The following is a 23,095-nucleotide window of genomic DNA, read 5'->3' as shown; positions in this document are numbered from 1 at the left end:
TGCAAACTCTTTAAAACTCATTTTCAAACATTAATTAAAAGGTCTGTGGAATCTGTAATTGATTTTAAGAAGTTGCAAATTTTATTACCGTACTGCTTCCGGGTTAAAGACCATCACTTTATGTATATATGTGGATACTCATTTGTTACAGTAAAATATGAGACCACTAAGTTTGAGTTCCAGTAAGCAAAGCCTTTATTCAAGCATATGCTGGAGAGATCCACAGCCAGCTATGATGCCTCCCTCAATGGTACAGGGTTTTTAGCACATGTTTCTAGTTCTTCCTACTTTTCATTCTGATGTTTCTCATTAATATCATAACTAACCATTCTATTCTATCACAGATGTTCCCGTTATCTCATTACTCAATCTTGGTTATGATTTTCAGTTCACCTTATCTCCTTCTTGTCCTGTTCAGCAGTGAATGCCTGTGAAAGCTGTTATTGTTATGACTGCTGGGCTAGCTGCCCCTGCAACTACCCTTGCCCAAGGATCCCATCATGTCTGTAGTATTGGCTAAATTTCCAATCATACCTAGAATTACCTCTCGTAACTACATTTTTCTATTCTAAAGCTATTAATGCATGTTTTAATATCAATCTTAATAAAATCACTTGATTTACCACTTCACAATAACATAAAAACAGGAATAGGCTATTTGTCCCATCTAGCCTGTGCTATCATTCAGTTAGATCATGGCTGATCATGTGTCACATTTCCTCACCATCCCCATATTCCATGACATCATTATTCAGAGATCTATTGATTTCAGTCTTGACCATGCTCAATGATTGAGCTTCCATAGTCCTCTGGGGTCAGGTTGAGGAGCCTCTGAAGGTTTGGTGTAAACAGCTGACGAATTACGGTGGGAGATCAAGAGACCATCAGCAGAATTTCCAGTTCTAGAATACTGTGGAAAGTAAACATTGCAGGATTTTTCTTTGTGTTAAAATAACTTACACTGTAATAAGCAATGTCATAAAAAGTTGGACTGCTCAACAGCAACTGTTGAAAAAATCTCAAGTCATAAACACACACCTGCATGTTATAATCCCTTCAAAAATATCTCCTTCCAGAAAAAGAAACCAACTCTATTCCTCAGAAGGGTGACAAAACCTTTTGATACAATCTGAATTTGATACTTTCCATTGCTCCCTTTCAACTTTTGTGGACCCTTAATATAGAATGTTAATTTATATTTGATGATGATGGCAGTATCTTTTAAAAAGTTACAAATTTGTTTTACCAGATGTATTATGTTTGATGATAGTGGAATAACTTTTACTCCAGAGTCATGTAAAGCAGAAGTTTTAAAGAAATTCTCATTGGGTAAGCCATTGATGGGGTTATTTTCTTTCAGGATGACAGGATGATTAAGTGTTTTTCAGCAAAACTGTAACCGCAAATTGTACTGTGTAAATCCTCAATTTCAGTTTAGTGACTAATTCCCCACATTTTTCTTTTGAGTTTCAATGTCAGCTGTGTTGCTGTGTGAAGTAATCAAGTGAACGCAGTAAACTTTTTGTCATGAGATGCAGGAAACATTGTGAGAATGCTATTCTCGCCTAAATCCTTATGCTTAATTCAGAACAGCATGGTAGAGATTTAGGAGCAGGTTATCTGGCTCATAGAGTCATAAAGGTTTACAGCATGGAAACAGGCCCTTCGGCCCAACTTGTCCATGCCGTCCTTGATTTTTTAAAACACCTAAGCTAATCCCAATTGCCCGCATTTGGCCCATATCCCTCTATGCCCATCGTACCCATGTAACTATCTAAATGCTTTTTAAAAGACAAAATTATACCTGCCTCTACTACTACCTCTGTCAGCTTGTTCCAGATACTCACCACCCTGTGAAAAAATTTCCCCTCTGGACACTTTTGCATCTCTCCCCTCTCACCTTAAGCCTATGCCCTCCAGTTTTAGACTCCCCTACCTTTGGGAAAAGATATTGACTATCTAGCTCATCAATGCCTCTCATAATTCATAGGCCTCTATAAGATCACCCCTCAGCCTCCTACGCTCCAGAGAAAAAAGTCCCAGTTTATTCAGCCTCTCCTTATAGCTCAATCCATCAAGTCCCGGTAGCATCCTAGTAAATCTTTTCTGCACTCTTTCTAGTTTAATAATATCCTTTCTATAATAGGGTGACCAGAATTGCACACAATATTCCAAGTGTGGCCGTACCAATGTCTTGCACAACTTCAAAAAGATGTTCCAACTCTTGTATTCAATGTTCTGGCCAATGAAACCAAGCATGACGAATGCCTTCTTCACCACTCTGTCCACCTGTGACTCCACTTTCAAGGGAGCTATGAACATGTACCCCTTGATCTCTTTGTTCTATAACTCTCCCCAACGCCCTACCATTAATAAGTAAGTCCTGCCCTGGTTCAGTCTACCAAAATGCATCACCTCGCATTTGTCTAAATTAAACTCCCATTTGCCATTTGTCAGCCCACTCGGCCAATTGATCAAGATCCCGTTGCAATTGGAGATAACTTGCTTCACTGTCCACTATACCACCAATCTTAGTGTCATCTGCAAACTTACTAACCATGCCTCCTATATTCTCATTCAAATCATTAATATAAATGACAAATAACAGTGGACCTAGCACTGATCCCTGAGGCACACCGCTGGTCACAGGCCTCCAGTTTGAAAAATAACCCTCTACAACCACCCTCTGGCTTCTGTCAAGAAGCCAATTTTGTATCCATTTAGATACCTCACCCTGGATCCCGTGAGATTTAATCTTATGCAACAACCTACCATGCGGTACCTTGTCAAAGGCTCAGTTGATCAGTCTTGCCTATCACCAAAAGAACAAATTTTGGAAAAGACCCATTATAAAGCTAATTTAATGATCTAATAAATTTCACAGTCCAATATTGTGTAATAATCAAATTGTCAATCAATGGAAAGTTTGGGTCAATCAGATGTATTTTCTTGCTATTTGACAGGCATTCTCCTCCTGCCACAATTACCACAAAGTACTGAAAACAATTCTAATTTTAATTTACTGAAATCTTTCATCCTGTCAGGAACCAGCACCAATGACGGAAGATTTATTAGAAGAACAGTCGGAAGTATTAGCTAAACTGGGGACATCAGCTGAAGGAGCACATCTACGTGCTAGAATGCAGAGTGCCTGTTTGCTGTCAGACATGGAATCCTTTAAGGTAAAGTACATTTTCATAATTTCAATCTTCCTAATCATCAACTGTAGGGGAACATTATCTTATTCAAAATTTTATTTCTAAGTAGAAGTTTATTTATTAGTGTCACAAGTAGCTTTACTTTATCACTGCAATGAAGTTACTGTGAAAATCCCCTAGTCGCCACACTCTGGCAGGTACACTGAGGGAGAATTGAGCATGGCCAATGCACCTAACCAGCATGTCTTTTGGACTGTGGGAGGAAACCGGAACACCCGGAGTAAACCCACGCAATCAGGGAGAACGTGCGGACTCCGCACAGACAGTGACCCAAGGTGGGAATCGAACCCAGGTCTGTGTCATTTGATAGAATGGAAAGGGTTGGCTGTGGTACATTCAGAATGGTACTATATCACAAAGAAGGTGTGCAGCTACAATATAATTCCTACAGAGGTTTGATGGCTTAATTAGATTCATTATTTTATGACCTAGAATTGTGCAGGGACGGAGTTGCATTAACATCGCCTTTCAAAGTGCACTGGAAGATCAAGTGATCTGCGTATGATTGTATAACGTACACTGTTAAGCGATTTCTTCACAGCAAATTATAGTTGTGAATAGTAGGTATAGAATGTAGTTATGTAAGGTTGAACAGTTCACTCTTTTTTCCTAAACAAAGTACACAAAACATTATGTATTTGAGCCTAGGTAACTCCATGCATGTGCATACAATGCAGAAGCAGCAACTGAAGTTGCAGAGAAAGAGAGGGACTTGAAGCTCATTATGAATAAAATACTGAAGGTTCAGAAGCAGTGTGAAATGATTACTCGAGCAAATTACTGGAGGGCTAATAGAGCTTGTACCACTATGTTAGTAACCTGTTGGAGAGAAGGGTAATGGATAAAAGCAAATGATTTTTACACCGGTTTACATGAAGTAATTTTTCTTCAATAAATAAAACAGTTGAGGGCTTATCACCACTACATCTTAAATGAAATAACCATTCCAACTTAAGTGAAGTATGTAACTTTACAATGAAAATAATTTTGTGATGGAGTTGATTTGTTTCTTAGGCTGCAAACCCTGGCTGTTGTTTGGAAGATTTTGTGAGGTGGTACTCTCCTCGTGACTATATTGAGGAAGAATACACAGATGAAGCAGGTGACAAGGTTCTCAGAAAAGAGTTGAGTGCCAGAATGAAAATCCCTGGCAACATGTGGGCGGAGGCTTGGGAAACGGCAAAGCCAATTCCTGCTCGAAGACAAAGACGTCTCTTTGATGACACAAGGGAGGCTGAGAAGGTATAAATGATTTAAATAGTTGTGAATGATATATTAAGGGCAAGCAAAAAGAAAGCTGAGAGAAGGAATGGAAAAAGGCTGCAGGGCAGGGAAACAGTATAGGATCTCAGGTACTTGAAAAGGAGAATTCGGGATGAGAAAGAAAATTTGTAATAAGATAAACTTCACTTCAGGTTACACTTGAGTATGATATTGAGAAATGTAACGATATAAGAACAGGAGCTGCAACAATTTGAAAGTATAACGATAGTTATGGACGCAGTACTGAAAAGGTTGGTGAAATTAGAGTCATAGAGGTTTACAACATGGAAACAGGCCCTTCGGCCCAACTTGTCTATGCCACCCTTTTTTTTTTTAAACCCCTAAGCTAATCCCAATTGCCCGCATTTGGCCCATATCCCTCTATGCCCATCGTACCCATGTAACTATCTAAATGCTTTTTAAAAGACAAAATTGTACCTGCCTCTACTACTACCACTGGCAGCTTGTTCCAGACACTTATCACCCTCTGTGTGAAAACATTGCCCCTCTGAATACTTTTGTATCTCTCCCCTCTCACCTTAGATTTAGACAGTTTAGGAGAGTGGTCCAAGAAGTGGCTGATGAAATTCAACGTGGGCAAGTGCGAGGTCTTGTACTTGAGAGATCAAAAACAAAGGCCCAAAGATAAACACAAGTGATTTAGAAGAGGGTATGAAAATATCTTCACAATTGGGAGTCTGAAATTTAGTCTGAGTTAGTAGTCAAGGCAGAAACTAACTTGCCATGCAAAATTGGATTATGGGTATATGATTAGCACAATTTGCTCAACTAGAGGATAAACATGAACACAGTCTGGGTTGGTTAAATGATCTGTTTCATAACTCCTATATGTTTCTTTGAACTTCATTGGGTAGAGAACCATATCAAACCATACCCAAGTACAAAAGTTTTAAACAAGATAACTTGACGTTTATGGTTTTAAATTTTATTGAATTTTGTAAGATATGCAGAGGAAATTGGTATGTTGAAGATTTTTGTATATGTAGGAGAGGGATGATGTAATTTATAACTACAAGTCTTGAGTCGCAAGTTAAAGTAATATCTAATGCAATCTTTTAAAGTTATTACTGATGGATTTTTAGTCATACTTTTAAGTTGTATTTATCTGCAGATTTAGTCCTATATACTTGAGATAATGAGACATATGTTTTCTTTCAGGTTCTTCACTATTTAGTTGGCTTAAAACCTGCAGATTTGACCAGGCATTTGCTACCATGCATTTTGCATGCTGCATTGCTAAAGGTGAAAGAAGAAGGTAAAACAGTTTTGTTAGATTCTCCAACAGATTAGTATGAATAGTTTTAAATACTTTAATTGCTTATGATTGAAGAGTTTCAGTATTTCACATAATTTATGTCCAATGAGATAACTGATTAAATCTTAAGCTGTTTATTAGGCTTGTAAAGTATTCTAGTTTCTATGTTGCTTTCTCTTTGAGCTTTCTGTATTAACGGTACTATTAATTTATTTACCATCTTTAACAGAATCTATAGAAGATATCCCCTCTGTAAGAAAAATAATTCAACACATCATTACTCACGCTAGCAAACTTTTAAGATATTCAAACCCTGATATCAAAAAATTGGAAGTAAGTTTTGCTGGAATTACTTTCATTAGACTTAACAAATGGGCAAAAAGGACTTTAGATAATAGGAAAACATAATTATATGACCTTTCTTCTAGGAAATAATTAGTCAAATAATAGCTTCAGAAGCCATTATTGCAAGATCACGATCACTTCAAGCCAAATTTGGAATTAAGAAATGTGAAAAGGAAGAGGAACGTGAAGAATTGGAAAGGTAAAAGATATTGATTTCCTAATTTGTAACCTGGTCATTATTTTTGCATTTATTTAGCAACTTTGTGAGTTTGGTAAATCTGAAATAGACACTGAATAAGCTTGTGCAATATTTGAGGTTACACTAGATCAATGGAGTGTAATTTAAATAACATTTTAAGAACAAATATATAATTCTAAAAAGATCAAGTGAAAGTATTTACTACGGCACAAGTGTAGAAAAGACCTATGAGGGGGTTATGGTCATGTAAATATATAGGGTGGAATTCAATGGGGGCTGCAGGGGGCCTGACACCTACCACCAAAACTGTTGGCAACCCTGCCAACCTCATATCCAGGACAGCCTGAGGGAATTAAAGCAATAATTGGCATTGGGGGATACCTACCACCAAGGTTCCCGACTGCAGGGGGATATATGATTTTTACTTTCCCAAGTGGAGTGGAAATCCAGCCCCCGAGCAGGGCTCAGCATCTCTCCATTATCAGCAGTAGCAGTAGCTGGTAATTTACTTTACCTGCTTGAATAGGGATCTCTGGCATGAGGGGATGCATGGATCCAGCAAGGGACAAATCCTCTGTGCCCATGTGAGCTGCAAGCATGCTGGGCAGTCTCTCCACATGGTCATTTCCCTGCCCACTGCTGGTTGAATACACAACTGTGGGATGAGGCCCTTAAGTGGGTAATTAAGGGCTTCAGTTGGCCTCTAGGCAGGAAGATCTCTTGCAACACTCTCCTGCATGACGACACGGCACCACCCCACCCAAACTAACCCAGGGATATCCTTTATTAAATCCCACCCATAGTATCACATTGCTTGGGTCTGTCTTCTTGGCCGTACTATCAGCTGCCTCTCACTCAAGCTCTGGAATTCGCTTCCTAAATCTTTCTGTCACTCTGTTCTCCTTCAAGGCACTTCTTAAACTTGCCTCTTTGACCAAGCTTTTGGGCACCTGTCCTAACATCTCACATGGCTTGTCAAATTGCATTTGATAAAGTTTGTGATCAAAGTCTGAGGACATTTTATTATGTTGAAGATGCTATATAAATGGAAGCTGCTGTTTTCCATTTAATATCAAAGCTCTATCCTTAATAGCTTGTTAGTGGTTGTTTTTTAATTCTGAGGTGACTAAAGTTTATTTATTAGTGTCACAAGTAGGCTAACATTAACACTGCAATGAAGATACTGTGAAAATCCCCTCGTCGTCACACTCCGACGCCTATTGGGTACACGGAGGGAAAACTTAGCATGGCCAAGACACCTAACCAGCATGTCTTTCGGACTGTGGGAGGAAACTGGAGCGCCCGGAAGACACGGGGAGAACATGCAGACTCCGCATAGACAATGACCCAAGCCGGGAATCGAACCCAGATCCCTGGCGCTGTGAGGCAGCAGTGCTAGCCACTGTGCTAATTGTCTTCTGTCCAATGTAAATACACTCCAGTGTTAAAGGATGGTGTAGATATAATTTTCTGTTAAATGGAAGTAGCCCAAAATATTGGTGTTTTGTGATGCTTACAAATTTAGAGCCACAGACAAGTTTATAATGTGCGAAAGTTTTTAGACCATAAGATATAGGAGCAGAATTAGGCCATTTGGCCCATCGAGTCTGCTCCAACATTCAATCAAAGCTGATAAGTTTCTCAACCCCATTCTCCCGCATTTTCCCCGTAACCTATGATCCCCTTACCAAACAAGAACCTATCTATCGCAGTCTTAAATATACTCAATGACCTGGCCTCCACAGCCTTCTGTGGCAGTGAATTCCATAGATTCATCACCCTCTGGCTGAAGAAATTCCTCCTCATCTCCGGTTCTAAATAGTCATCCCTTTATTCTGTGGCTGTGCCCTCGGGTCCTAGTCTTGCCTACTAATGGAAGCATCTTCACGTCCACTGTATCCAGGTTTTTCAGTATTCCATAAGTTTCAATGACATCCCCCCTCATCCTTCTAAACTCCATCGAGTACAGACCCAGAGTCCTCAAATGCTCCTCACGCATTAAGCTTTTCATTCCTGGGATCATTCTCATGAACCTGCTCTGGACCCTCTGCAGGGCCAGCACATCCTTCCTTAGATACGGGGTCCAAATTGCTCACAATACTCCGGTCTGAGCAGAATCTTATCCAGCCTCAGCAGTACATCCTTGTTCTTGTATTCTAGCCCTCTCAAAATGAATGCTAACATTACATTTGCATTCCTAACTACCAATTCAACCAGCAAGTTAATCTTAAGAAAATGCTGAACAAGGACTCCCAAGTCCCTTTGCGCTAGTGGTTTTTGAATTCTCTCCCCATTTAGAAAATAGTTCATGCCTCCTCTTCCTATCAAAATGCATAACCGCACACTTTCTTGCGTTGTATTCCATCTGTCACTTTTTTGCCCACTCTCCTAACCTGTCCAAGTCCTTCTGCCGCCTCCCCAATACTACCCGTCCCTCCACCTGTCTTTGTATCACCTGCAAATGTAGCCACACTGCCCTCAGTTCCTTCATCTAGATGATTGATGTATAAAGTGAAAAGTTGTGGTCCCTACACTAACCCCTGCGGAACTCTACTAGTCACTGGCTGCCATCCTGAAAATGACCCTTTTATCGCTACTCTCTGCCTTCTGCCAGTCAGCCAATCTCTTATCCATGTTAGTACCTTGTCTCTACACTATGGGCTCTTGTTCAGCAGTTTTCTGTGCTGCATATTGCAAAGGCCTTCTGGAAATCCAATCAGATAACATCCACTAGCTTTCCTTTGTCTAACCTGCTTGTTACCTCCTCAAAGAATATTTTTAAACAACAGAAAGCATTTTAACCTTTTAAAAACTGAAGATAGATTTCAACATGAAAATAAAACTGCTTTGTCCTGAGACTGCTGTTAAGTATTTTGTGGTGCAATAATGTTTGTTTTATGCTGAACATTAAGGCAGAATTATTAAAAGTAATGTTGCATTACACAGAAAATTGGCGCTTTAAATTATACACCAGTTAGGAGCAGGAGTAGGCTATTTGGTCCTTTGAGCTTGCTCTGCCATTTGATAAGATCATGGCTGATCTGATTGTGGCCTCAACTCTACTTCCCTCTCTATGCTGTACACCATCAGATTCATGATGAACTTGGGGGAAGAAAATTCCGTGACCATCGACCCACTGAAAATGTTTTTTCTCATCTGTTTTAAATGACGCCTTATTTTTAAACTGTGTCCCCTAAATCAGTGGTTCCCAATGTTTTATCTGTCACAGCACATCTTTTACACTAAAAAATCTTCAGGCACACCTCCAATATTCTCCAACTGAGCTGCCCTTGAGCAAAAGCTTTTTATCTCTCAATAAATACATCAAGGTGCCATTTAATGAATTTTCATTGGTTTAAGAAATTTTCAATGGAAACGTTATCTCAATTTGCATGTGAAATACAATATTCTTATTCAAAATATGCATAATTTAAAAGCGTTTTCCATTCAAGGTTTCAATTGTTTACTTAAATTTGCACTTCTCACTGTGAAGTTCATAAAAATGAAGGAAATACTGTGAGCAGCATCTTACCAATAATAGTAACGTGACACCTGGGTACGTCTCTGTGTAAGAAGTTTAACAACACCAGGTTAAAGTCCAACGGGTTTATTTGGTAGCAAAAGCCACAACCTTTCGGAGCCTTAAGCCCCTTCTTCAGGTGAGTGGGAATTCTGTTCACAAACCGGGCATATAAAGACACAAACTCAATTTACAGAATAATGGTTGGAATGCAAATACTTACAGCTAATCAAGTCTTTAAGGTACAAACAATCTGTCCTGTCTGGAGACAATACACATCTCTTTAGCCTGTCTTGATGCTCTCTCCACTCACATTGTTTGCACCTTAAAGACTTGATTAGCTGTAAGTATTCGCATTCCAACCATTCTGTAAATTGAGTTTGTGTCTTTATATGCCCTGTTTGTGAACTGAATTCCCACTCACCTGAAGAAGGGGCTTAAGGCTCCGAAAGCATGTGTGGCTTTTGCTACCAAATAAACCTGTTGGACTTAAACTTGGTGTTGTTAAACCTCTTACGGTGTTTACCCCAGTCCAACGCCGGCATCTCCACATTATGCCTCTGTGAGCAGAGTCTCTTGATTCGGGGAGGATCCTAGAACCCAGACTTGCACCATGTCACTTTGCCTGAGCAAGACCAGAAATTGCATTTCTCCCACTTTGGAAGTTGGATATCGAACAGTGGGCCAACCCATCAGGGGCAAGAAGAAACATTTTGGTGTTTGGAAACACCCACAATATAGAATTTGCTGATCTGGGGTCAGAAATCGGAAATTCTCTGAATTGGATAGAGCCTTAACAATACTTGGACATGTTTTGGAGCATCCTAGTCCAGTGGCCTGTTCCCACCCAAAGCCTGTAGTGAATAGGCTAACCTGTCAGAGAAATATTCAAGGACAGATGAGGAACTCTGAGGAATTAAAACTGTTCTTCAAACATAGATACAAAATGTTCTCATCTGAAACTCCAACCCAGTCTAAGTAAACAAATCCATTAATATTCTTGTCAAATAATTTGTGGGAAAAATGTACTTAATCCAATGTAACTGATTAAAAACAAAATGAGTCAATGCCAGATACTCAACAGGATGAGCATCATTTGTGGATGGAGAAACAGTAGAGTAAATGTTTCAAGGTGCTACCTTTCATTAGAACTGGATGTTATTAGACATTGAAATTGTCCAGGAATGTGACAGGCAAAGATGAGTAAACCCTGGGTGTATTGAGCAGCCCTTTGGCTGCATAGAGAGGCAACCCAAACACCAAACCACATTTGCTTTGATCTTGTTTAGCCAATCTGATTTGCCAAACATTCCTATGAGGAATTCATGGTTACATCTCAGAAGTTGTAAAACACCAATGGGCAGGAACTAACATGTCTAATCAAAAAACCCGTTGTTTCTCATTGCATTGAAGTGGAATAGTGGAGTTCAGGAAGGCCATTTGGACAGTTCCGGCTTACCTGAACAACTGCAGTCAGTGGTCTGGGCCATTTCCCTCTACCAGGTCCCGTTAATAAATTTGGAAGGACACATTTGGAATTTACGTCTCCAATTCCTGCCATTTACCATCACTGGGGGAACTCCTTACCTTCTCGCTAGTGCTGGGCTGAGAAAGAAAACTGTTACAAGTTTTTGGTTCTGATACCCGCATAGTGCTTCTTCTGCAAAGCACAAATGTGTGAACTTCGGGCACAAACATTGACACATCCCCACACTAAAAAGATGATGCTGTGGGACCCCAACTGGGTTATTTCTTTCCTGCACATCGTTGGAATATCTGCGGAATTCGGTTATTCCAATCCTGCCCAGGTTTCCCCATTCATACATTTTTGTTCTCTGCCCCAGAAAGTTGGGGCCCTTTCCTAATTTAGTTTTGCACTGGAGAATTTCACCAAACTCATTTCTAATTTACGTCCCTGCTTTGCTTTCAAGTAGTCCATTGCTGGTATTTTATTTTCCATAAATTAGAAACAAGTTTGATAAAATTCACCTCAAGCCAGGGTTCCTAATTACGTCAGCAAGTAACTCTTGAGTCATCCAGTGTTATTTTTGTTTTCATTTAGCAGTGGAATTAAAACAGAAGCATTGACACAGAGATTTGGGATATCATATTATTAGAATATCACAATCTTAAGTTTGTTTAGTAACATGTATTGTGTAAAATATTTGTTTCGAATGTTTGTGTTTTTTTTGCTTAGAAGTATGGATTATTAATGCACTAACTGATGATATTTAACGTGCTCCATTATAACCTATCTGTCCTGCATAATAAAAGCTTAATCTGTGATGTTTCCAATAGTCTTGCCCAATCTAGCGTTCAGATTTGTCTAAAATTGAACTGAAATGTTAGGTGTGCCAGAAAACTTGTCATTCACAGATTTATTTATTTTTATTAGGTTTGTGAGCTCTCTTTTAGAACAGCCAGAGGTACCAGTCGTTGGAGCAGGACGAGGACCTACAGGGAGCATTATTTACAAACTATTTGTGAATGCACAGAGGGTGAGGACAAATTGAAATTGAATCTGTCACTGCTTTATTCTGCTAAATAATCTTTATAAAGTGGGGGAAAAACACTTGACAAAGAAATGTTTTGGAATTCACCTTTTTCTTTCAGTTAATGACATTGTGCGAGGGAATTTGCCAAGTAAACATATAGTCAAGTTCCTTCATTAAAATAAGAAAACAAGGTACATGATGGGGAGCAGATTACCACAGGTTCCAATTCAAAAACAAATACAAGTAGAAACCTAATATTAACAGGTAAAAGGCAGAGTAGTTAACTGGAAGGGAGATGCACATATATGTTTGAACAAAAATATTTGTGGATTGCTGTTTATACTTTCAGTTAAGGCTTGCTCAATGTAATATGGGCCAAACCATTGGGATGTTGTTCATTTTAAAATATTTCAGCTGGTACCATTTGACTGCCCAATATAAGATTTCAACAGTGAGGTCAAATGATCTGCCATCCTGTGTGTGTGTGTTAGTTGTTGTGATAACCATGGCTTAGTTGGAAGCATTCTCACCTCTGAGTCACAGATCATGGGTTCAAGTCTCAATCAGAGGGTTAAAGAGCACAAAGATCTCTGCTGATGCTGAAGGAGTGCAGTTCTGTTGGTTTTTCAGATGAGTCCTTAAACCATCTCAGTTGGATGTAAAAGATCCCATTGTACTATTTTGAATAGGAGCAGGAGGGTTGTCCCTAATCCTTCAGTCAATATTACAGAAAAACCAGATTATCCAGTCAGAATCATAGAATCCCCACAGTGCAGAAGGAGGCTATTCGGCCCATCGAGTCTGCACTGACAACAATCCCACCCAGACCCTACCCCATAATCCCATGTATTTACCCTGCAAATCCCCCTGACACTAAGGGGCAATTTAGCATGGCCAATCCACCTAACCTGCACATCTTTGGACTTTGGAAGGAAACTGGAGCACCTGGAGGAAACCCGCACAGACATGGGGAGAACGTGTAAACTCCACACAGATAGTCGCCCAAGACTGGACTTGAACCTGGGTCTCTGGAGCTGTGAGGCAGCAGTGGAAGTGCTGTGCCACTGCGCTGCCAGTCATGATCCCATTGCTGTTTGTGGGGGCTTGCTGTGCACAAACTGGCTGTCACAATTCCTATAATACAGCAGTGTCTGCACTTTATTGCCTATAAATAATCTGGAATGTAACGAGGTGGTGAAAAGTGATATAACAGTTCAAATTCTTTCTTTTAAGCCAAGGAGACAAGGTATTGAAATGAGGAATGAATTGCTCTGTTTTAAAATATATTTTGAATGAGGAATAAACAACTTATTGAGTAATAATCAGAAGTGTGAAGCTATTAGCATTCGACATTAGTGATATAGGGTTGCAATTTCTAAGCTCCCGGGCATCATGTTGTCGTGTTTGGGGGGTGATGAGAACCATCTGAAAATGCCATTTAAATTGCAAACTTTGTTTGTTTCCAACTGGGTTATATCAATAATTATCCAAAAATTGAAGAATTAAAACGTTTTCTAACTTCTGGGTAACCATTGCACAGACTGTACCGACCTCCCATAGGACTCCAAACTGCCCCAGATCCCCTCCCAGCAAATCCTACCCACGTACCTTACATATTCTTATACACATACCTTTTTCCTGGCCTGTCAAGGCCTTTAAACTCTTTTGGACTTCTAATTTAACCCCGTTTACGGCAGCTAGTGCCATAAAAAGAGGCCATGGCCTTCTTGCATCCGACAGAGCAGCCTTTGACGCTAGGCTCTGAGGACACTTTGCAATGCCCAGAACTTACCTGGCCTATGTTGGAAGATTGGGTGAGACAGGATTGAAGAAAATTTGAGGTAAAAAAAAACTAGGAGCAGAGTGGCAATCTGAGTCTGATTGCAACTGAGGGATGCTCAGGCCCATTGTTTTATAAATGTAAGTAAATACAAGCAAGTTAAACACAGACATGGGCTATACTAAGGTTAAGATAACCATCCTGACATTATGTATTATTGGATCTTTTGACCCTAGCTCTCTTACAGTTCAAAGTCAAGTTTCTTAATTGAGAGGTACCCAAGTCACAGCTGCTTTTGGAACGGGGTCGAGTGCAATCCACGGGATTGGTTGATCAAGTGACTGCTGTGTCTCTGGCAGTATTATATAGATTAAGAATTGGAACAAGTATTCTGCATTTGTTCTAAAATATCTAGAGCTGTTGGAACCAATGATGCTATTTCTGTTTATCGTGGGAAAGTTAGCTCTGTTTTCTTTATACTGTTATGAAATCCAAATTTACCTTCAAGTAGAGCAAAGCTCCAGAATTTCAAGTCCTGACTGGCCCTGGGAGTTTCACACATAGGCTCAACCCTGGAACACCTAGATAACTAAAACACCTATGTCAGACTCCTATTTATCAACTGTAGCTCAGCCTTCAACACCATTATTCCTACGAAACTCATCTCAAACTCCATGGCCAGGGGCTCGGTTCTTCTCTCTGTGCCTGGATCCTGAACTTCCTAACTCACAGATCACAATCAGCAAGGATAGGCAACAACACCTCCTCCACGATCATTATCAACACAAGTACCCACAAGGCTGTGTCCTCAGCCCCTTACTATGCTCCTTATACACCTATGACTGTGTGGCCAAATTCCCCTCCAACTCGATTTTCAAGTTTGCCGATGACATCACCGTAGTGGGACAGATCTCAAATACTGATGAGACGGAGTCAGGAAAGAGATAGAGAATCTGGTGAACTGTGCAATGACAATAATCTCCCTCAATGTCAACAAAATGAAGGAGATAGTCATCAACTTCAGGAAGCATAGTGGAGGACATGCCTCTGTCTACATCAATGGGGACGAAGTGGAAATGGTCAAGAGCTTCAAGTTTTTAGGTGTCCAGATCACCAACAACTTGTCCTGGTCCCCCTATGCTGACACTATAGTTAAGAAAGCCCACCAATGCCTCTACTTTCTCAGAAGACTAAGGAAATTTGTCATGTCCGCCACGACTCTCACCAAGTTTACAGATGCATCACAGAAAGCATTCTTTCCGGTTGTATCACAGCTTGGTATGGCTCCTGCTCTGTCCAAGACCGCAAGAAACTACAAAGGGCCGTGAATGAAGCCCCATCCATCACTCAAACCAGCCTCCCACCCATTGACACTGTCTACACTTCCTGCTGTCTCTCAAAAGCAGCCAGCATAATTAAGGACCCCACACAACCCGGATGTACTCTTTTCCACCTCCTTCCATTGGGAAAAAGATATAAAAGTCTGAGGACGCGTCCCAACCGACTCAAGAACAGTTTCTTCCCTGCTGCAGACTTTTGAATGGACCTACCTTGCATTAAGTTGATCTTTCTCTATACCCTAGCTATGACTGTAACACTACATTCTGCACTCTCTCCTTCTCTATAAACGGTATGCTTTGTCTGTATAGCATGCAAGAAACAATACTTTTCACTGAATACTAATACATGTGACAATAAATCAAAGAAGCAGCCAGTGCATGCACAGTCCATTTCTATTGTTCTTTAGGTCGAGAACGTGCCCCATCCGCCTGTGTGAAGACTTTTAATAAAACTGATGCCAAAAAAAACAGTTGTGACCCATAAGTGGGGCACCATCTTCAAAGAAGAGTCCCAGGAAGGGGTTATAGAGACGTCCCAGTTAAGTTGCTAAGCAGGTAAAGGTTGCTGTTGCAGACTTTTAATGGTGAGGGTTCAGGAGATGACCCAGCAATTAAAGAGGGCTCGGGAGAAGCCTTTTTTTCTAAGAAGGCAGCGTAAGATTGGTGACTCTGTGCTGGAGGCCAAGGTATCCCTTAGGAGCAGTAGTATTCTATTGAAGAGCTGAAGCTGTGCTTGTTAGTAGGTGCTGGATGTAGCTCAGGAATCCAAGGAAATTGAGTCTCGGGAAACTATATTAAAACCCTGCAAGATGAGCCATTATTGACGACCTCTGATTTGGAAGTACTTTCACAAAGGATTCCACGCTTCACCTTTGAAGATCTTGCCATAGAATTCTCTCAGAGAGACAGAATTTCAACAAAATTGGTTAACTCAGTGTTTACTCAGGATGGATTATTGAGAAATTCATGAGCTCTTCCTTGGTTGCATTTTGCCATTTATTGTGCACTGTGGTATATTTGACCACAGTTTGTCTGTTAATTTACATGTACATCATATTAACCCTGAATGTTAGAGTATAAGATGGAATATTGTAAATTGTTTTACCTTTCTGATCTTGTATAGTAAAATTCATTTTTGTTAGTTCAAAACTCAGTTTTATTCTCTTTGCAAGTGTCTTGAATCTCAAACGTGGTCCCTAACTGGATCTTACCAAAAGCTTTGAAGTCTGGTCAAGGATCAGAACAATACTTTACAACAATAAATCCAGCCATCACCAATTATATGCTGATACTAATATGCGCAGAGAATATCTGTACCTACCAACATATTAGAGTGGAGCACATTTAAATTAATAGATCATTTTGTTTCAAAATGGTGGTGGCAAGTGAGATCCAAGGCCATCAGTGGTAATAAGCTCAGTAGACAACTAAATTACAATTGAATGATCATCTATTTGTTCAATGAATAGTAACAATGAAAACTGTTCCACTTTTTTGAAACAGCAAAGGAAATTACTCAGGAGAGTAAACAGGGCAAGTGTTTTTTCTTTGATTTAGTAGCCTTTTCACTTAAGTGTGCTCCACTGCTAATCTAATGACATCTACAGAAAATCAAAATGCACAAGTAGCCAGTATTGTTAAAGTTGGTATTCGGAATGAGGTTCATTGTATAATATATAATGCTATTTTTGGCAATTAACAGTGCGTACCATGAACATTTATTTTATGTTTGAGATATTTCTATTTTCAGGATTAGCATTCTCCCTTCCAACTGCCCCTCACCTCTGCCCTTATCCACCATCTCATCAAACTGACAAAACTAGCAAATAATACAAACTCTAATCATTATCTCTTCAGATTAAGGCACATGATATACTCGCATATAAACTTCAGTTTAAGATAGCAAGTTCCCAAATGCCAAGTTATTTTAAAATTTCATCACAAGAAATAAAATCATTTAAATCAATATCTTGGGAAAATCATAGAACAAAGAACAATACAGCACAGGAACAGGCCCTTCGGCCCTCCAAGCCCGCGCCGCTCCCCGGTCCAGGATTGAATCCTGAATCCAGGATCCCCGCCCAATTTTCCAGCCTATCTACATACCAATATCCTATCCACCGAGCTGTCCCTCACAGCTACGATGCTTTGTTCATCACAACCTATTAACTCACCCCCACCCCCCCATTCCAGACCATGTGATCTCCAGGGAGAGTTTTCTCAGTTTGACCAACTGAGACCCTTGATATGCCTATTGCTTTATAACAATTTTAATTGTCCATTGTGTATATAATACTAGTGAATAGCAAATTTAAATTGGTGACCATTTGTGTTTTTTGTCAAAAGGGTATGTTTTCATGTTTTAAATAGAAATATATTTATTTTAACTTTTGTTTAACCCCTTATTAACCATCTAATTTGACTTTCCTTTCTTCATCATTGTGTTTCTCTCCTAATACTACTTTTCTCTCAACTCTTCTCAAGCTGGCTGAATCTACTGAAGAGGTAACAACCAGCCATTCTCCTCCATTATCCTTTGTTTCATACCTCATGTAGATGCAATTTTTTTTATGGCATCGTATAAATAGCAACCGTATAGCATAAAACATATTTTGATTCTCTTTGACTTCAATTTCATTGGCCCAGAACTTCTGATCCGAGTTGGAATCTTTAATTCCGACCCAAATCAAACAAAAAGTTAACGATTTACTTGATTTGTTTGGGCCTTTCTTCCTATGGAGGATCCTTCCAAACCTACACAGTACAGCATTCCTCACAGGGAGCAGTGGAATCATCATAGAAACCACGCCTCCATTTTATAGCACTGGCTGTTGTATTCTGGTAAGTAGAGAGTTTAAAGGTCCCAAATTCACTTTGAAGCTATGGAGAGAAGGTAAGTATGCAAGGTAAATGGGTGAGATGTTAGGGTGGTAGGTGGGTGGATGACAAAGTAGGCTGGCAGGGAGTGGATGAGGAGATGGGATGGCAAGAAAAGGGAGAGGTGTCAGGGTAATGGGTTGTAGTTGACGGGGGTCGGGGTGGGGTTCGAGTGGAGGTCCAGTGGGAAGTTGGGAGATCAATTGTAGAGCTACTCAAGTTAGAACTGGTTTTAATCCTAACTTTTCCTGGGTAACTATTCAGGTAAGTTGGAACCATCCAAAGTCTCTAACTCTGAGATGGAGACTTTTTGGAGGGTTCCAGATATAGGGGAATTGCCCATCAGAAGTCCAAGCTTCCCTGGGATTTTTCCGTGTTGTCAGAACATGGGATGTCAGAAGGATTCCATAGCGAGTCTTGGGAGGTACCTCTGTGATACAACCATCCGGAGATTGGAAGTTCTGGGCTGCTATGTTTAAATACAAGATTGCATTTTTATAGTCCATCTGCTTTACCGGACTAGGCCATTCTCAGAAATGTCATTAGTATTATGGAAAGTGTTTCTTTCCAAGTATGTAATTTTACATATTTCAAAATGTTGAAATAGCAATTTGATTACAATACAAATGCTAATTCCAATGAAAAACATGCAGTGTTCATCCAATGCAAGTCTGTTTTACATCGTGAATAGCATTTGAACTTTAAAAGGTACATTACATTGCATTAAAAATGTATTTTAAAACATTTGTAATTAGCTTGCAGTTTTTTTTAAAGAAATTGAATTATTTTAATCATAGGGCTGATTGAATCTTTAAAAGAAAGTGTATTTGCCAATATCACTTTCAGCATCTACATGTTTGGTCAATTTCATTTCCAGCTTCCACATTATATTCTATACATACAATTAAATTACCGTTTTGTCTTTTATCAGTAACTAGTAAATTAATTCTAACCACTGTTCAGACATAATTGATGTAAAATAAATCTCTTCTGTTTTCAAGGCTGCTACTCTGACTCCAATTGAAGATGAACCTGGAAAGGCAGGTTCTTCTGATGAGCACAGATCAAGCTCAGGAGCAGTCTCGGAATTTCCTCCTCCAACTGGCCGTGAAATAATTCTTCGGACAACTGTACCACGTCCTGCACCATATTCCAAATCTTTACCACAACGCATGTATTGTGTTATGTTGAAAGATGAATTCCGTCTAGCTGGAGCATTTTCATCAGATACATCGTTCTTCTAAAATTGGGATAATTGATAATTTAACTCAATTATTTTATGTGGTTATACTTTAATGTCATTCCTACATTTTGTCACATACGTTATTAAGTGTACTCAAGGAATATGTTTGAGCTGTAGCTGTTAAATATCAGTGGCCCAATCTGAAATGCTACAAAATATTTTTTCATAACCAGTATAATGCATGCAACGTAGAAAACTGGCATTGATTCAGACAGTGTATTTCCATGATTGCTAATATTGGGTAAAAGTGTAGTTAGTAGTTTGAGTGTCAATTTTAGCACTGTTTAAATAAGTGAAAATAACATTGTAATATGGAACTGTCCAAATGTAAAATATGGCTGCTGTAAAATGAAATTCGTTAGTGCATTGTGAATTTTTGATATGGTCATTACTTCAGTTGCTATCTTGCTTAATGTAGGGCAGCACTAGGTTTATATAACTTATTACAGTCCTGGAAGGATTTTGGAACTGTAACAAAAATGTTTGCCTGTAACATGTATTCCACATCATAAAAACTTTTCTGATTGTGGATGCTTTAAGCATTTTATTGCATCAATAAATAGTACAAATTGCTTACTTTAATATTTCTAACAATGTAAGAAATAGCAGCAGAAGTTGACCATTCAAACTTGCTGTTTCATTCAATATCAGGGTTGCTGCCTCCATAACCCACAAACTTAATTTCTTTAGTACCCAAAAATCTATCATCTGTGTTCTGAGTATACTCAACAACTGATTATCATTAGCTCTCTGGGACCAAGAATTCCCAAGATTGACAATCCTGAGTGAAGAAATTTCTCATTTCAGTCTGAAATGGCTGACCATACCCTGGCCAGGGGAAAGATCTTATAAGAGGATCAGAGGTAGGAGCAGGAGTCAACCATTCACCTCTTAAGGCCTGTCCTGCTATTGAATATTATCATGGCCACAACTTCTTTCTGCTTCTTCTCCCTCAACTCCCTTGTGGATCAGAATTCTGAATATATTTAATGACCCAGCCTCCACAGCTCTCTAGAATTCCATAGATTAATGGCCGTCTGAGAGAAGCAATTCCTTCTCATCTCTGTCTTAAATGGGAGGCCGCTTACTCCGAAACTGTTCTAGATTTCCCCAGTAGAGGAAATTTACTCTCAGCATCTACCCAGTAATACCCTCAGAATCTTATGTTTTAACAAAATCATCTCCCATTCTTCTAAACTCAGAGGTGAATTTTATCTGCACTTTTCAGAGGAGTCCATATGATTGGCAAAAACTGCCTTGCGCTAAAGACATAATGTGTGTGCTGGTAAAGAAAATTGAGGTGCTACGGCTTTGGAATAATCCTGTCTTGCTGAAGACATTGAGGAATCATTTAGTTTCTCACCTGAAATGTTGAGAGACATATACAGTGAAGCTAGACGAGTCAACTAATGAGTTGGGTGGCACTGACACTATTGCTGGTATTTGCATACTGTCTTTCATAACATCATTCAGGAGGACTTGCTGCTACGTGACCCTTGGTTAAGCACCACTACTGAAGAGATATTCAACTGCATTAATAACTTTTATGAAAAGACATGGAATTAGTTAGTGTGTTGAGATGTGCACAGAAGGCACCAGGGCAATGGTTAGCAAGACAGTGGATGTTGTAATGCAGATCAAAGCTGTAACCCCACAGTGCATAAGCAGTCACTGTGTCCTTATCAGACATGCACTCTTAAAACGATGTCTGCACCTCAAAAAATGTGTGCTGGATGGGGCAGTGCAAATTATCAATGGTATTAAAGCTCCGCCACTGAAATCAAGACTGTTTAAAATTCTGAGAGATGAAGTGGGCAGTGAGGACACAGCTTTGCTCCTATATAGAGGTAAGGTGGCTGTCACGGGCTAAGTGCTTGTGAGATGTTTTCAGCTTTTTTACCAAGTCTTGGTGTAGTGTGTGGATCAGAAATTTCTAATTTAAAGTTTTTGACAAGTACCTCATGGCTTCTGAGACTTGCATCTTGCAGATATTTTTAACAAAGCTAAATGAAATGGATGTATGACTATAAGGAAAGATATTACCATTTTCACTGTAATTGTTGCAGAAGTTGTGCTTTTGGACTTTGTGCACAGAAAATAAGAATTTCCCCAACTTCCTTTACTTTCTCAAGTAATTTCTATCCTCGAGGAAAATATTTTCAGTGACATTACATTGCACCTGCATGACTTGCACTCTTCATTCTTCCATCAAATGAGAACAATATGTGTGTGTGTAACCTACTTGCACTAACAACCAAGCCAGTTGACTTATCAGTGCACAATTATGATAGCCTGATATGACTTTCTCCACACTAAATGCTTCAATGAACTTCCATTGACTCCAAATTTTTGGAGCAGCTTAATGCACAAGTATCCCATTGTGGAGATCAGATCAGTTTGTGCGCTCCTTTTCACCACAAAATATTTGTGTGAAAGTGTTTTTTCTGGATACGTTGTGACAAAAGCAAAAAACAGGAGTAGACTGAATACCGAACTCGATTTGAGAAGCCAGCTCTCCAGATTCACCCCCTCACATCAAACCAATTTGTGAGCAAAAGAGGCAGCACCATTTCTCCCATTAAAGACAACAAGGGGTTAGACATTAGTACTTTGTTGAATAATTCTTTTTAAAATATTCATTTATGGAATTGGGTACTTCTGGCTGGACCAGCATTTATTGCCCATCCCGAATTGCCCTCGAGGTGGCAACCTACCTTCTGAAACTGCTGCAGTCCCTGAGGTGCAAGTACATCCACATACTGTTAGGATTTTGACCCAGCGATAGTGAAGGAATGGTGATATCTTGCCAAATCACGATGGTGGGTGACTTGGAGGGGAACCTCCAGGTGGTGCTGTTCCCAGGTATCTGCTGCTCTGGTACTTTTAGATGATAATGGCCATGGGTTTAAAAGAGGCTATGTAATTAACCTTGGTGAGTCCCTGCAGTGCATCTTGTAGATGGTACACACAGCAGCCACTGACTGTTGGTGGTGGAGGGATTGAATGTTGGTGGAAGCGGTAGCAATCAAGCAGGCTGCCTTGTCCTGGATGGTGTTGAGCTTTTTGAGTGTTGCAGCTTCACTCATCCAAGCAAGTGGAGAGTATTCCATCACACACCTGATTTGTGCCTTGTAGATGGTGGACAGACTTTGGGGAGTCGGGATATGCGTTACTGCACGAATACTAGCTTTTGACCTGCTCTTGTAGTCACAATATTTATACGGCTAGTCCAGTTCAGTTTCTGGTCAATGGTAACCCCAGGATGTCGATAGTGGGGGATTCAGTGATGATAATATCATTGAATATCAAGGGGTGATGGTCATTGCCTGGATATTATTTGTCACCACAAGCCTGGATATTGTCCAGGTCTTGCTGCATTTGGACATGAACTGTCTCAGTATCAGAGTCACAAATAATGCTGAACATTGTGCAGTCACTTTTGACCTTATGATGGAAGGGAGGTCACTGATGAAGCAGCTGAAAATAGTTGGGCCTAGGATACTACCCCTGAGGAACTCCTGCAGTGATGGCCTGAAGCT

The 23,095-nt window shown here is 39.8% G+C and overlaps 1 protein-coding gene across 16 annotated transcripts in view; it reads left to right on the top strand.

Annotated features, from left to right (window-relative positions):
- The window catches only part of rab3gap1 (RAB3 GTPase activating protein subunit 1), a 71,445-nt gene extending 49,771 nt beyond the window's left edge, over positions 1-21,674 (top strand). For all 16 annotated transcript variants that reach the window (XM_078228115.1, XM_078228119.1, XM_078228114.1 and 13 more), the window contains 7 exons: positions 3,045-3,182; positions 4,233-4,460; positions 5,661-5,757; positions 5,987-6,090; positions 6,186-6,301; positions 12,217-12,319; positions 19,315-21,674. In XM_078228115.1, coding sequence (XP_078084241.1) covers positions 3,045-3,182; positions 4,233-4,460; positions 5,661-5,757; positions 5,987-6,090; positions 6,186-6,301; positions 12,217-12,319; positions 19,315-19,557 — 1,029 coding nt within the window. In that variant the 3' untranslated portion in view covers positions 19,558-21,674. The remainder of the gene's footprint in view (positions 1-3,044; positions 3,183-4,232; positions 4,461-5,660; positions 5,758-5,986; positions 6,091-6,185; positions 6,302-12,216; positions 12,320-19,314) is intronic.
- The last annotated feature ends 1,421 nt before the right edge of the window (positions 21,675-23,095 follow it).

This window comes from Mustelus asterias, chromosome 14, assembly GCF_964213995.1.
Source record: "Mustelus asterias chromosome 14, sMusAst1.hap1.1, whole genome shotgun sequence".
NCBI classification, from domain to species: domain Eukaryota; kingdom Metazoa; phylum Chordata; class Chondrichthyes; order Carcharhiniformes; family Triakidae; genus Mustelus; species Mustelus asterias.
The sequence above is the reverse complement of the archived record's forward strand: the minus strand, read 5'-3'. Positions and strand labels throughout refer to the sequence as shown.